The sequence below is a fragment of the Bubalus kerabau genome, chromosome 5 (genome assembly GCF_029407905.1).
Source record: "Bubalus kerabau isolate K-KA32 ecotype Philippines breed swamp buffalo chromosome 5, PCC_UOA_SB_1v2, whole genome shotgun sequence".
Taxonomy (NCBI): Eukaryota; Metazoa; Chordata; class Mammalia; order Artiodactyla; family Bovidae; genus Bubalus; species Bubalus kerabau.
The window spans coordinates 98,437,430-98,449,888 of NC_073628.1; the positions used below are offsets into that span (position 1 = coordinate 98,437,430).

The window sequence follows — 12,459 nt, forward strand, 5'->3', positions numbered from 1 at the left end:
TGGTGCACGGGCTTAGTTGCTCTTTGGCACATGGGATCTTCCCAGATCAAGGATCGAACCCATGTTTCCTGCACTGGCAGGTGGATTCCTTACCACTGAGCCACCAGAGAAGCTGCCATCTGAGGTGTCATTTCAAGCAGCAGCAAAGGTACTGTGTGGGCTGAGACATGAAACTGAATCCTGGGTGTCCTTTCTAACAATTAGCTCTTGAGCACATTTTCCATTTTTCTCATCTAGAACCATAAAAGTACCTTCTGGAAAGGGTTGCTGGAGGCAGAAGTGATACGGCACTTTCAGGAAAAGAGTTCAGTACACAGGCTGCTGTTATTATTAATAGTAAAAGCCATTTCAAAGGATGCAGCCCCATGAACATTCTGTGCCCTCTCTACTTACTGCACAGACAGGCTGACTATACATTCAAAAGACAAAGGCACCAGCTCATCCTCCCAGTCTCCCCCTAAGGATGGGCCTGGGTGGTGCCTCATTTCTCCCTGCTCTAGGACTACTAGGGCTGCTGCTGGGTCAGCAGCTGGCTCAGCTCAGGCAAGGACCATCTCTGCTACCCACAGCCTAGATCTGCATTGATCCTCATCTCAGGGCCATTTTGAGGATTAACTAATCCATCACATGGAGACCTTTGAAAAGTGCCAATATGGCCGAGGCTATTGTCAGGCCAACTAGAGGCTGAGTTCACTGGTTTCTCTGGCTTCCAACACACTCAAGCTGAGTCCTGCAGCTGCAGGAACTCTCTTGTGGGCAAAATCTCAGCATGTGCAGGCTTCACTGAGCTCTGGGGCTGCCTGTCTGCCCACCTGCTGATGGACCTGCTTAGAAATATCGCTCTGTTTCTCTAAGGGACAGAGAGGGAGAGAAGATAAAGGGATCAGGATTGCAGACACCAAAGAGCTTTTGTTTGTGTTTCTTATAGAACTGAATACATTACATTTTCCCTCTTGGCATCAGCTTATTGACTCAAAACATAGTTCTGAGATTATACCTTTCTGATTTTATGTTTTGTAAGTCTCCAAGGTCCCTGGAAACCTACAGGGTATTTTTTTTACTCTCTGAGATGTGATCTCCATAATAATAATGATTAAAAAAACTAACACAACAATTCATTTATTTCATCAAGGAGTGTTTATTGAGTACCTACTGTGCATTCAGCAGTACATTAGGAGCTCAGAAGCCTCTTGAAGGAAAAGAAGACACTACCATAGTTTTGTTGCTGTTTAGTCACTAAGTTGTGTCCAACTCTTTGTGACCCCATGGTCTGTAACCCACCAGGTTCTTCTGTCCATGGGGTTTCCCAGGCAAGAATACTGGAGTGGGTTGCCATCTCCTTCTCCAGGGGATCTTCCTGACCCAAGGATTGAACCTGTGTCTCCTGCATTGGCAGGCATATTCATTACCGCTGAGCCACCAGGGAATCCCCTATACCATAGTTTCAGACCTACTGTATATTAGGTATATATAAGAAGAGATGGCAAGAATACACAGAAGAACTGTACAAAAAAGATCTTCATGACCCAGATAATCATGATGGTGTGATCACTGACCTAGAGCCAGACATCCTGGAATGTGAAGTCAAGTGGGCCTTAGAAAGTATCACTACGAACAAAGCTAGTGGAGGTGATAGAATTCCAGTTGAGCTATTCCAAATCCTGAAAGATGATGCTGTGAAAGTGCTGCACTCAATATGCCAGCAAATCTGGAAAACTCAGCAGTGGCCACAGGACTGGAAAAGGTCAGTTTTCATTCAAATCCCAAAGAAAGGCAATGCCAAAGAATGCTCAAACTAATGCACAATTGTACTCATCTCACATGCTAGTAAAGTAATGCTCAAAATTCTCCAAGCCAGCCTTCAGCAATACGTGAACCGTGAACTTTCTGATGTTTAAGCTGGTTTTAGAAAAGGCAGAGGAACCAGAGATCAAATTGCCAACATCCGCTGGGTCATGGTAAGAGCAAGAGAGTTCCAGAAAAACATCTATTTCTGCTTTATTGACTATGCCAAAGCCTTTGACTGTGTGGATCACAATAAACTGTGGAAAATTCTGAAAGAGATGGGAATACCAGACCACCTGACCTGCCTCTTGAGAAATCTGTATGCAGGTCAGGAAGCAACAGTTAGAACTGGACATGGAACAACAGACTGGTTCCAAATAGGAAAGGGAGTTCGTCAAGGCTGTATATTGTCACCCTGCTTATTTAACTTCTATGCAGAGTACATCATGAGAAACGCTGGACTGGAAGAAACACAAGCTGGAATCAAGATTGCTGGGAGAAATATCAATAACCTCAGATATGCAGATGACACCACCCTTATGGCAGAAAGTGAAGAAGAACTAAAGAGCCTCTTGATGAAGGTGAAAGAGGAGAGTGAAAAAGTTGGCTTAAAGCTCAACATTCAGAAAACGAAGATCATGGCATCTGGTCCCATCACTTCATGGGAAATAGATGGGGAAACAATGGAAACAGTGTCAGACTTTATTTTTCTGGGCTCCAAAATCACTGCAGATGGTGACTGCAGCCATGAAATTAAAAGACGCTTACTCCTTAGAAGGAAAGTTATGACCAACCTAGATAGCATATTCAAAAGCAGAGACATTACTTTGCCAACAAAGGTCCGGCTAGTCAAGGCTATGGTTTTTCCTGTGGTCATGTATGGATGTGAGAGTTGGACTGTGAAGAAGGCTGAGCGCCAAAGAATTGATGCTTTTGAACTGTGGTGTTGGAGAAGACTCTTGAGAGTCCCTTGGACTGCAAGGAGATCCAACCAGTCCATTCTAAAGGAGATCAGCCCTGGGATTTCTTTGGAAGGAATGATGCTAAGGCTGAAACTCCAGTACTTTGGCCACTTCATGTGAAGAGTTGACTCATTGGAAAAGACTCTGATGCTGGGCGGGATTGGGGGCAAGAGGAGAAGGGGACGACAGAGGATGAGATGGCTGGATGGCATCAATGACTTGATGGACATGAGTCTGAGTGAACTCCGGGAGTTGGTGATGTACAGGGAGGCCTGGCGTGCTGTGATTCATGGGGTCGCAACGAGTCGGACATGACTGAGCGACTGATCTGATCTGATCTGATAGTATACATACATCCATATATATATATATATATATATATATATATATATATAGTCTCTGTGAGGCACTTTAATTGCCTCATCTCATTAATTAAAAAAATATATTTATTTATCTGGCTGCACCGGGTTTTAGTTGTGGCATGTGGGATCTTTAGTTGCAGCACACGAACTCTCAGTTGTGGCATGTGGGATCTAGTTCCCCAGCCGGGAATCGAACCCTGGCCCTCTGCATTGGGAGCTTGGAGTCTTAGCCACTGAACCACCAGGGAAGTCCAGTATCATCTTATTTAATTCTCACGACTCAAGGAAATAGGTATCATTATCCCATTTCACAAGTGAGCAGAGACTCAGAAGGTTTGTAACTTATCCAAGGTCATTTGAAGTAGCAGGAGCCAGAATTCTCAGCCAGTGCCATCTGACTGAATCAGCACTGGTTCTTCCCACTAGAATAGCATGGAAGAGAAAAGGACACATGAGTCAATCAACAGCAAAAAAAGCAGATTATTAAGCCTGGGTCATCCAGTTCAGAGAGTGTGGGTTTATGGAGGGAGGGCCTGAGAGTCTGGAGGACTTCCTGGAGGAGGCAGCTCAGAAGTATACTAATAGGACTGGAGGCTCAGGGCACAGGTTGTGGACGGTGTGCCATGTGATGCCAGCATGCCACGTTATGCTGGCTCTGGGAAGGAATGAACTTGAGCTCCGATAGTGGATCCTCCGATAGTGGATCCTGAACTCAGCTGGGTGGGGTCCAGGCTTGAGAGATGGGAAGCCCAGCAGAGCTGTCTGGACCTGATGAGGTAGCAGAAGGGAGTATCTGGGAACCAGGGAGGGAACAGCCACACCCGGAGAGTATGACTCTGCAGTGCTGGCTGGAAGGAGGGGGTGGGTGTGGCTTAAAGACACAAGGGCCAGGCAGGTGTCTTGGGAAGGGTCCACCCATGAGAGTCTGGTCCTCTTGGGCTCAGGGGCCGGGTGGACAGGGGAGCAGAGGTGGAGTCTTTAGGCTTTGGAGGAAGATGACTTTGAGGCATAAAGACAAGGAGGAGCATATTCCATAACAGATGGCTTTGAAACTCCCTCCAAGGTCACATCACGCCTCTGTTCACTGCTGTTCAAGGCTTCCTGTGGCCTGTAGGATTCGGTCCAAATCCATCTTTCTGACATTTCAGGCACTTCCCTCTGGCCACAGTCTACCTTTTTTGGGCTCTTCGCCCACTACTCTCCTAAATAAGTCCTCTGCTCTACACAATCTGAGTGACTCATTCTCCTCCCAGCCTCCCCAGCTGCCCACCCTCCTTCACCCCACCCCCACCCCAAGCTGGTTCCCACAAAGCCCACCAGCCAGCCAGACCCTCTCAGTAAACATGGCCAGACAATCACTGTGCCAATCACTGTGCTGTGAATTCCCTCTGATAGGTCTTCCAGCAGAGTCTTCAATAATTAACATTTTATTGCTGTTTGACTTTGGCTATGGGTGTCTCCCTCATGCCAGCCTTGTCCTTGAGGGCTGATCTTTTTACAGCAGTGTCTCAACCGGGAAAGTCATTTCGCCTTAGTTTGCCTCTCTGCAAAATGGAGCCAGTAAAGTCGGCTCATAGGGTACGGTGGCTCTATGACTCGCGGGAGACCATCCATGATTGTTCTGGGGTGGGGGCGGGAGGAGGCAGGGTCCCCAGGACAAGTGGAGAAGAGAAGGAATTGAGAGAGCTGTGAAGGGATCCTTCTTTATCCATTTGGATCTCTGCATTTTTAAGGGACCGTTAGCATCACACTAAAATCTAGAAAGGGCACCCGCACCACCCACCTTTAAAAAGCCACATACGGATTTCTTCAGCAAATGGAGGGACCCCCGACTTGCAAATTCACTACGGACTTGGGACAAGCATGCCTTTTCCCAGGGCTACAACCACCGCAGCACGTGCTGCGCAGCCTTGACTGTTTACAAAGCGCGTTTCGCTGACCTCGTCTCCTTGAACACCTTTTGCGATCCCGCAAGCTCCCTCTCAGCACCTCCACTTGGCAGAAGAGGACGCCGAGGTTCTAGGAGGCGACGTGACTTGCTCGAAGTGGCACAGGGTGCTGTCGCTCAGGGGCCCTTGGCTACACCCTCCAAACGGGGTCTGCATCCTTGGGGATGGGGGTGGAAAGGGGGAGAAAGGGGGGGGGCACGCGTCCCAGGGTACCGCTAGGTCGGCTCCGGAGCCTCGGAGAGCGCGTGGGAAGGAGGCGTTGATGCCCTCGTTAGCAGCCGACTAGGGCGGGGGATGCAGCCCCCTCTCTAACCCCGGACTCTCCCAACCTCTCGGGAGCCTGTTTCCCGGCGCGACCCCGCGGGCGCACTCGGAGGCGCGCCCGCCCCGCCCCCACTCCACGCCCCGCGCGCTCCCCTGGCCGCCGCGCGCGCGCCTTGCCGTCGCTCCCCTCCCCGCCCCTCCCGCCGCCACCCCGCCCCCGGCCGGGTACCCTCGCCGGACCCGAGAGAGAGCGCCGCCGCCATCTTAGTTGCTGCCGCTGCCTCAAGCGAAGCGCTGCCTCCGCCGAGGGGAGGGCGCCCGCGGCCCAGCGTCACGGCGGCGGCTCCTCCTCGGACCCCAGTGCTCGCCGCGGCGGCAAGCAGCCGGCTCCGGGCCGCGAGAGCCCCGCTCGGCGCCCCACGAGCGTCCCTGCCGCTCCCGCCTCGGGCCGGCCGCGGCGCCGGGAGCCAGAGCGATGCTGCGCCGCCCTGCGCCCGCGCTGGCCCCTGCCGCCTGGCTGCTGCTGGCCGGGCTGCTCTGCAGCGGCGGGGTCTGGGCCTCGCGAGGTAAGCCCCGGGGCTGGGTCGGGGCGCGGGGGTCGAGCTCCGGGAGTCGGGTGGGGAAGCGAGGGGTCGGGGCCAGGCGAGCGGCTCTGGGTCGGGGCGCCGGAGGCCGTGCGCGCGCGTTGCAGGCGCCGGGGGGAAGCTGGGTTCCGTCTCGGGCGCCGCACCGGGGCCCTGGCCGCCCGCATTGCACCCACGTCCGGGTGGTGGCTGCACTGATCGCGGGGAACGTGCGGACGGGCCGAAGGATCGGTCCGCCTTCCTCGGCAGCGCCCGCAAGCTGGGGCTGCATTCTTGGGGAGGGATGCCGTGTGCCTGTGTTGTGTGCTCAGATGTGCATCAGGCCGGGGGTGCATGCACAATTTTTGGTGTATGCTTACATAAGAAACCACTCCCCCGCATCCCTTCCCAGATCCCGATTATCTGCGGCTGCAACCGCAGACGCGGCATCTGCGCCCCTTTCCATCTCCGTCCAGGGTCTTACCAACGTCTGTTTTCAAAGGAGCAGAGGCTGAAACTTTTGGCTCCCCTCCCACCTTTTCACCCAAAGGTGAAATCGTGATGAGGTTTACAACCGTGGTCTCACCCGGTGTTAGAAATCTTCCTCTCTTCCGCCCCCGACACGTTGGTGCAGTTTTTCTGACGGTAATTTACACCATACAAAAAGGAGAAACCCCTCTTTGATTTCTTAGGGTCGAAATTATTTCATGGTTACTTGACAAAAAAATATTTCTTAGTGAATCGATTGTTTTGTTATTTTTTAACCTTCAACCACTTAACCTTTTAAACGTTGCACGCCTTGTGATATTGACTGATCTTGCCAACGAAAAGCTTACGCATTGCAGATACATGCTTCGGAGTGGATCTTGGAATGGTAAACATTTTTCTCGGCCTTGGAGCAAAGTAATCTAGGTGTAGTCTATAGAGAGTACTTAGATTTGTGCTTATGGTTTTTTTAAATAAAAATTGGAGGGAGGGAGGATTGATGGAAGCCCAGATGAAATGGTCATATTTCAATTTAGCCAGGCTTTTAAAAAAAAAATCTCACTTTCTCTTTCTGGGCATGACATATAAAGAGAAGTATGATGTTCACAAATTAAAGGGCAGGAGAGGCAAATGCATCTTTTGTTCTATGTTCCTTTCGTCACATTGAGGATGATAAACTTTGAATACTTCTTTTATTTATTTCATTTCTAACATTCTGTTGACTCTGTCAAATTCAGATCTCAGTCACTAAGTATCTAATTGCTCTCAATTTGATTTTTAAAAGTTACATCAAGCTGAGTTTGGAATGTTCTTTCCAGATGTGGGATGAAGGTCTGTAAGTTTAATATATCCAAGAAAAAATGTCAAAGTTTGCTTCTCTTGGGGAAAACCCACACAGCTTAAAAATATGTGCTGGGATTGGATATTTGGGGAACAAGTGTATTTAGTTTAGTCAGTAATAATATTTCTTATTAAAACTCCACATTTTTCTTCAGTGTGTCCACTCATCTACATTTACTGTTCATTATTGAATTAGCAATGGGCTAATTAAGTAGTCTATTAGCATTGCTGAAGATTTCAGCTATCAAGTATAGTTTTTATGGCGGACTAACAGAAATCTCACATGAAAGACACGTTGAGGACTCGAGTCCTTTGTCATTTGCTAACTTTCTGTAAGATTTCTTGGTACATTTTTAGTATTTAAGAATTCTTAGTCTTCAAAATAAAAGCATTTTAAACCTCAGTTATTCTGTTGTGTTGTTGGTTCTGTTTTTTGTTTTTTCTTTTTCTAGCTTACAAGTTAGAAAATGTGTTCCATGAAATGCAAATAAAATGATTTCCTTTTGAGCTATTAGAAACATATTTTGTATGTAAACAGGCAATTTGTGGAGACACCTTCTGTGGGCTCTTTTTAAAAGATGATCTTTTCAGCTAATACGTGAATTCTTAACCCTGCCAGACAGTGTGACACTGTGATCTGCTGTTGGTTCATACTCTAGCTGCCTCTAAAAACAATGGGAGGAAGATAACCTAAGCTGCTGTAAGGTTTATAATATAAATTCCATGTTGACTATTCATTGTTTTATGGAGAACCCTAAATTTCATTTTAATTGTAGCTATAGTTCTCTTAAAAAAAAAAAATCAAGTAAACCAGAAAATTAGGAGAAATTTCCTTGGCATGCCCAAGGCTGCCTGCCTTCTTCTCCAGTCTGTCAATGATCAGGAAATAGAAAACTGAAATAGAGAAAATAGAAAGTTTATATGAATACTAAATAAGAGCAAATGCAATCTTGTAATGCATTTCAAAGCCAAATAAATAACGTGCACTGTTATTTTCCCGTTTGCACACAGACTTCTCAGTAGAGGTTCTGCTCACCAGCCATCCTGGTTGAAATTTCATCTCTCTGAAGCCCTGAATCTTCCCTCCCCTGCTTCACTTGTTACTTCTCCATGGCACTTACCCCATCTTAACAAGCTCTGTTATTCACTTACTCTGTTCATTGCCTGTCTCTCCTCACTGGAACACACACCCCAAAGTGGTCTGTGGTGCTCACCTGTGTGTCCTGTCACCTGCACTCAGTGGACTCAGTGCTGTGTGAATGAATGCGTAGTCGTGTTCGGTTTAGGCACCACTGTGTTTTTACATCCTGATTTTCACCTGACATAGATGTTTCATGCTGAGAAAAGCATTACAGACATAGAATCTAAAGGAACTTGAATTCTACAACATGGATAAGAGAATTCACTAGTAGATAATTTTTCAAGGATTCATTCTATTCATTGCAGTGTTGGAACATGAGATCATTAAACAGCTTTGTAGACTGTAACTCTTTGGCTATCACGTTAAGATCATGTTTCAAAAATACTGTAATTCTCACCTTTTTGGGAAAACAGTTTCTTAATTTGTTACCTTGCTTTTCAGAAGCAATTTTGAGGAAAAATAAGTTTATCATAGACTTAAATATTATGCTTAGTTTAATATTTTTATTGCTGAAAGTAAATATATTTATTTCACATGATACCTATAACTACTAAAGAAATAATATTAATGATTCTGAATGTGTTGCAATTTAAGAGCTAGGACTCTGTTAACTGGAACCCTCAGTTGACTGGAACCTAGCTTTTGGCTGCATGCTACTTTCAGGAAAAGAAGCAGAAAACCAAGCAGTTTCCTAGAAATTCTTTTTCAAAAGGAAATTTTAAGCATTCATATCACATATTATGTGGGTCAGTACTATTTGATTTTTGAGCCAAAAAGAAAACAGTGAATTAAGTCTTAGGTATGAGGAATATAATCCAATAATTGGAATTTTTGTGAAATATGACATTATTTTCCTAATGAAATTGGAAAATGGTATAATTCCACGACACTAGTTTCAGGACTTGGTTAAGCTTACTAAACCAATTTTTTTGTCTTTTTTGATGTGGACCGCCTTCAAAGTCTTCACTGAATTTGTTGTAGTATTGTTTCTGTTCTGTGCTTTGGCCACAGCGCATGTGGGATCTTTGCTCCCTGATCAGGGATCGAACCTGCACTCCCTGTGTTGGAAGGCCAAGTCCCAACCACTGGCCCGCCAGGGAAGTCCCACTAAGCCAATTCTTGATGTTTAAAATGAGGAACCTGAGGGATGTTAAATTTCTAAGAAATGAAAAAAGTGATTGAATTATTATTTTCTAAGACAATAAAATGTAATTTTTTTGCATAGAGTTTTCATTTTAAGGTTTGAAACAAAGTATATTTGGTTATTTTGAAAAATCAAGAGTTATTTCTCACTTGTTCTGATTAATTGAGGTTTTAGATCATTAGGGTTTTAAAAATATACCTTGCTTTTTCTGTGGTTATGAGTTGGTAACAGCAGAGGTACTTAAGAAATGTATCTTGAAATTTAAGATACTGATTCGTGATAAAATACAGATTTTAGTAGAGCCTCAGGAATGTAAATGGGTTCAGAGTTGGGTGGAAATGATTTATGCAGTGTCATGTTCTTGCACTGTTAAAAAACAACAAAAACCAAACCCTCAGAAGCAACATCTTGACACCAGTAAAGGCTATCAAAGGCCAGAGTTAGGAGCCTTTAGGCTCTGATGGTCCCCCTGCCAACACATCAGCCTGATTCGAGGAGTCGGTTTTTCCATGGAGCCTCCATTGCCTAGGATTTGAGCACAGCATCCACTTGTCCCCTGTGTGATAAGTCCATTCTTCCCTATGCTTTAGGGCTATTTTTGTTCATTTTCTCCCTTAGCTGTAAGATGGTATTATTATTAGATTAAAGTTTTCCACAAGATTTGTTGCTAAGGCTTTTTTTTACTTTTAAAATTCTATGGGAAGATTCAGTTGCTTCAAAGTAACTGAATTTAGAACATCTTAAAAACCTGTAAGACACATCTGAAAGTTAACTTCCATTCCAGAACCCCAGTAAGAGGTATGCAGTAGCACAGTAGAGGAAGAATCATGTTTTTCTTTTTTCACCTTTGGTCAGGCATGAATATGTTTCGGACCATAATTCTCTCAGGACAGGAACTTCTGTCAAGTCTGCCACTCTTCAAGTCTACTTTGATCTGTACTTTCTGGAACTTATTGTTTTAGGGCAAAAGAAGACTTTTCCTGCATCCGTTCTCTTTTCATTTTTAAAACAGGTTTATTTCCAGTGCAGGGGCTGCAGCTTTGGTCCCTGGTTGGAGAACTTGGATCTCACGTTCCTTGTGGCCAAAAACCCAAAAACTTAACACAGAAACAACTGTAACAACTTCAATAAAAACTTGGGGGGAAAAAGCAGGTTTATTGACACATACTATAATATTCACCCTTTTGAAGTATACAGTTTGATGATTTTAGTATATTTACCAGTTGTGCAACCATCACCAGTATCTACTTTCAGCACATTTTCATCATTATAAAAAGAAGTGATGAAAGCCCTTAGCAGTCTCTCCAAATTCCCCCTTTTCCCCATCCCCCCCCCCCCCACCCCTGCCGGCAACCAGTAATCTACTGCCTGTCTTTATTCTGGACATTTCATGTCTGTGGAATCATACAACATATGGCCTTAGCTTCTTTCAATTCATGATGTTTTCAGGGTTTATCCACATCATAGCAGGGATCAGTGCCTCATTCCATCTTAAGGCTGAATAATATTTACTATAGATTGAATGTATGTGTCCCTCCAAAATTCACACACTATTGAAACCTAACCCCCAATGTGATGGTATTTTGAGGTGGGGTCTCTGGGGAAGTGATTAGGTCATGAGGGTGGGGCTCTCGTGAATGGGGTCAATGCCCGTGTACAAGAGACCCCAGAAAGCTCCCTGGCCTCTTCTGCTACCAGCAGATACAACAAGAAGATGGCTGTGAACCAGGAGGTGGGCACTCACCAGACCCTGAATCTGCTGGCACCTTGATCTTGAGTTTCCCAGTCTCCAGGACTATAATAAATAAATTTCTGTTGATTATAAGCCACCCAGTCTATGATATTTTGTTATAGGGCCCAGATAGACTAAGACAGTATTCCATACTGTATGGACAGACTACATTTTGTATATCCATTCCTCAGTTGATGGACATTGCGTTATTTTCCACATTGTAGCTACTATGAGTAATGCTGCTATGAACATACATGTGCAGGTTTTTGAGTGGACATATATTTTTAGTTCTCTTGGGTATATAACTGGAGAGGAATTACAGAGTTTTTTAACTCTGTGTTTAGCATGTTGAGGAACTACCAAACTGTTTTCCAGAGTTGCCACACCATTCTACATTGAGTCCTGACCCCTGTAATCACTCCCAGGAGTGTCTAAGGAGATAAATATCTCACAATTGTCTCAGGGTTTTCTTACGATAGTTTTAAGTTGCTGAGTTTTTTTTGCTCCACTCAGGATAAATTGGCATTTCATCCAACCAGCTTGCTCCTTCTCTCCTTCCATCTCCCATATCATTCTGGTCCTCTGCCCTCAAGGAGAAAAAAAGTGAAAGTGTCGGTTGCTCAGTCTTGTCCGACTCTTTGCGAACCCATGGACTGTAGTCTGCCAGGCTTCTCTGTCCATGGATTCTCCAGGCAGGAATACTGGACTAGGCACCCATTTCCTTCTCCAGGGGATCTTCACGGTCCCAGGGATCGAACCCAGGTCTCCTGCATTGCAGGCAGATTCTTTACCATCTGAGCTACCAGCATGCAGGAACTCAAGTAGCTGTCTCTATAAGACAGATGATTCTTTACACGTCCCTGAAAATTGATCATCCAGCCTAGGCACTCACTGGCTCACAAAGCACCCGTTTTCTTCAAAGCATTGTTTGGTGCTTAAATCAACTCTCCTTAGGACAGAATCTCACCAGTCCTTGAAGCCTCTGCAGACACCCAGACTGAGAGCAAATGTAACCTAGTATCCACACCCCAGCTTCCCAAGCCGTGCCCCGCCACCTGCCCTTTCTGCCTGTGATCTGAGAAATGAGCTAGTACAATACAGTGCTGCCAACCCAGTGATGGGGGACACCCCGTCACAAGCAGAGTAGATAGCTAAGGCTGGGCTTTATGAAATTCTAAGGAAGTCTAAGGAACAACTAGAATTCTTAAACTGTGACTAGTTTAGAAAACGA

General features: G+C 45.6%; 1 protein-coding gene across 6 annotated transcripts in view; it reads left to right on the plus strand.

Moving 5' to 3' along the window:
* Positions 1-5,556: 5,556 nt before the first annotated feature.
* Positions 5,557-12,459, plus strand: part of CLSTN1 (calsyntenin 1) — a 74,455-nt gene continuing 67,552 nt past the window's right edge. For 4 of the 6 annotated variants that reach the window (XM_055582379.1, XM_055582382.1, XM_055582381.1 and 1 more), the window contains exon 1: positions 5,558-5,888. In XM_055582379.1, coding sequence (XP_055438354.1) covers positions 5,798-5,888 — 91 coding nt within the window. In that variant the 5' untranslated portion in view covers positions 5,558-5,797. Of the gene's footprint in view, positions 5,889-12,459 lie in introns of all 6 variants that reach the window. The other 2 variants (XM_055582378.1, XM_055582380.1) reach the window with 1 other exon arrangement.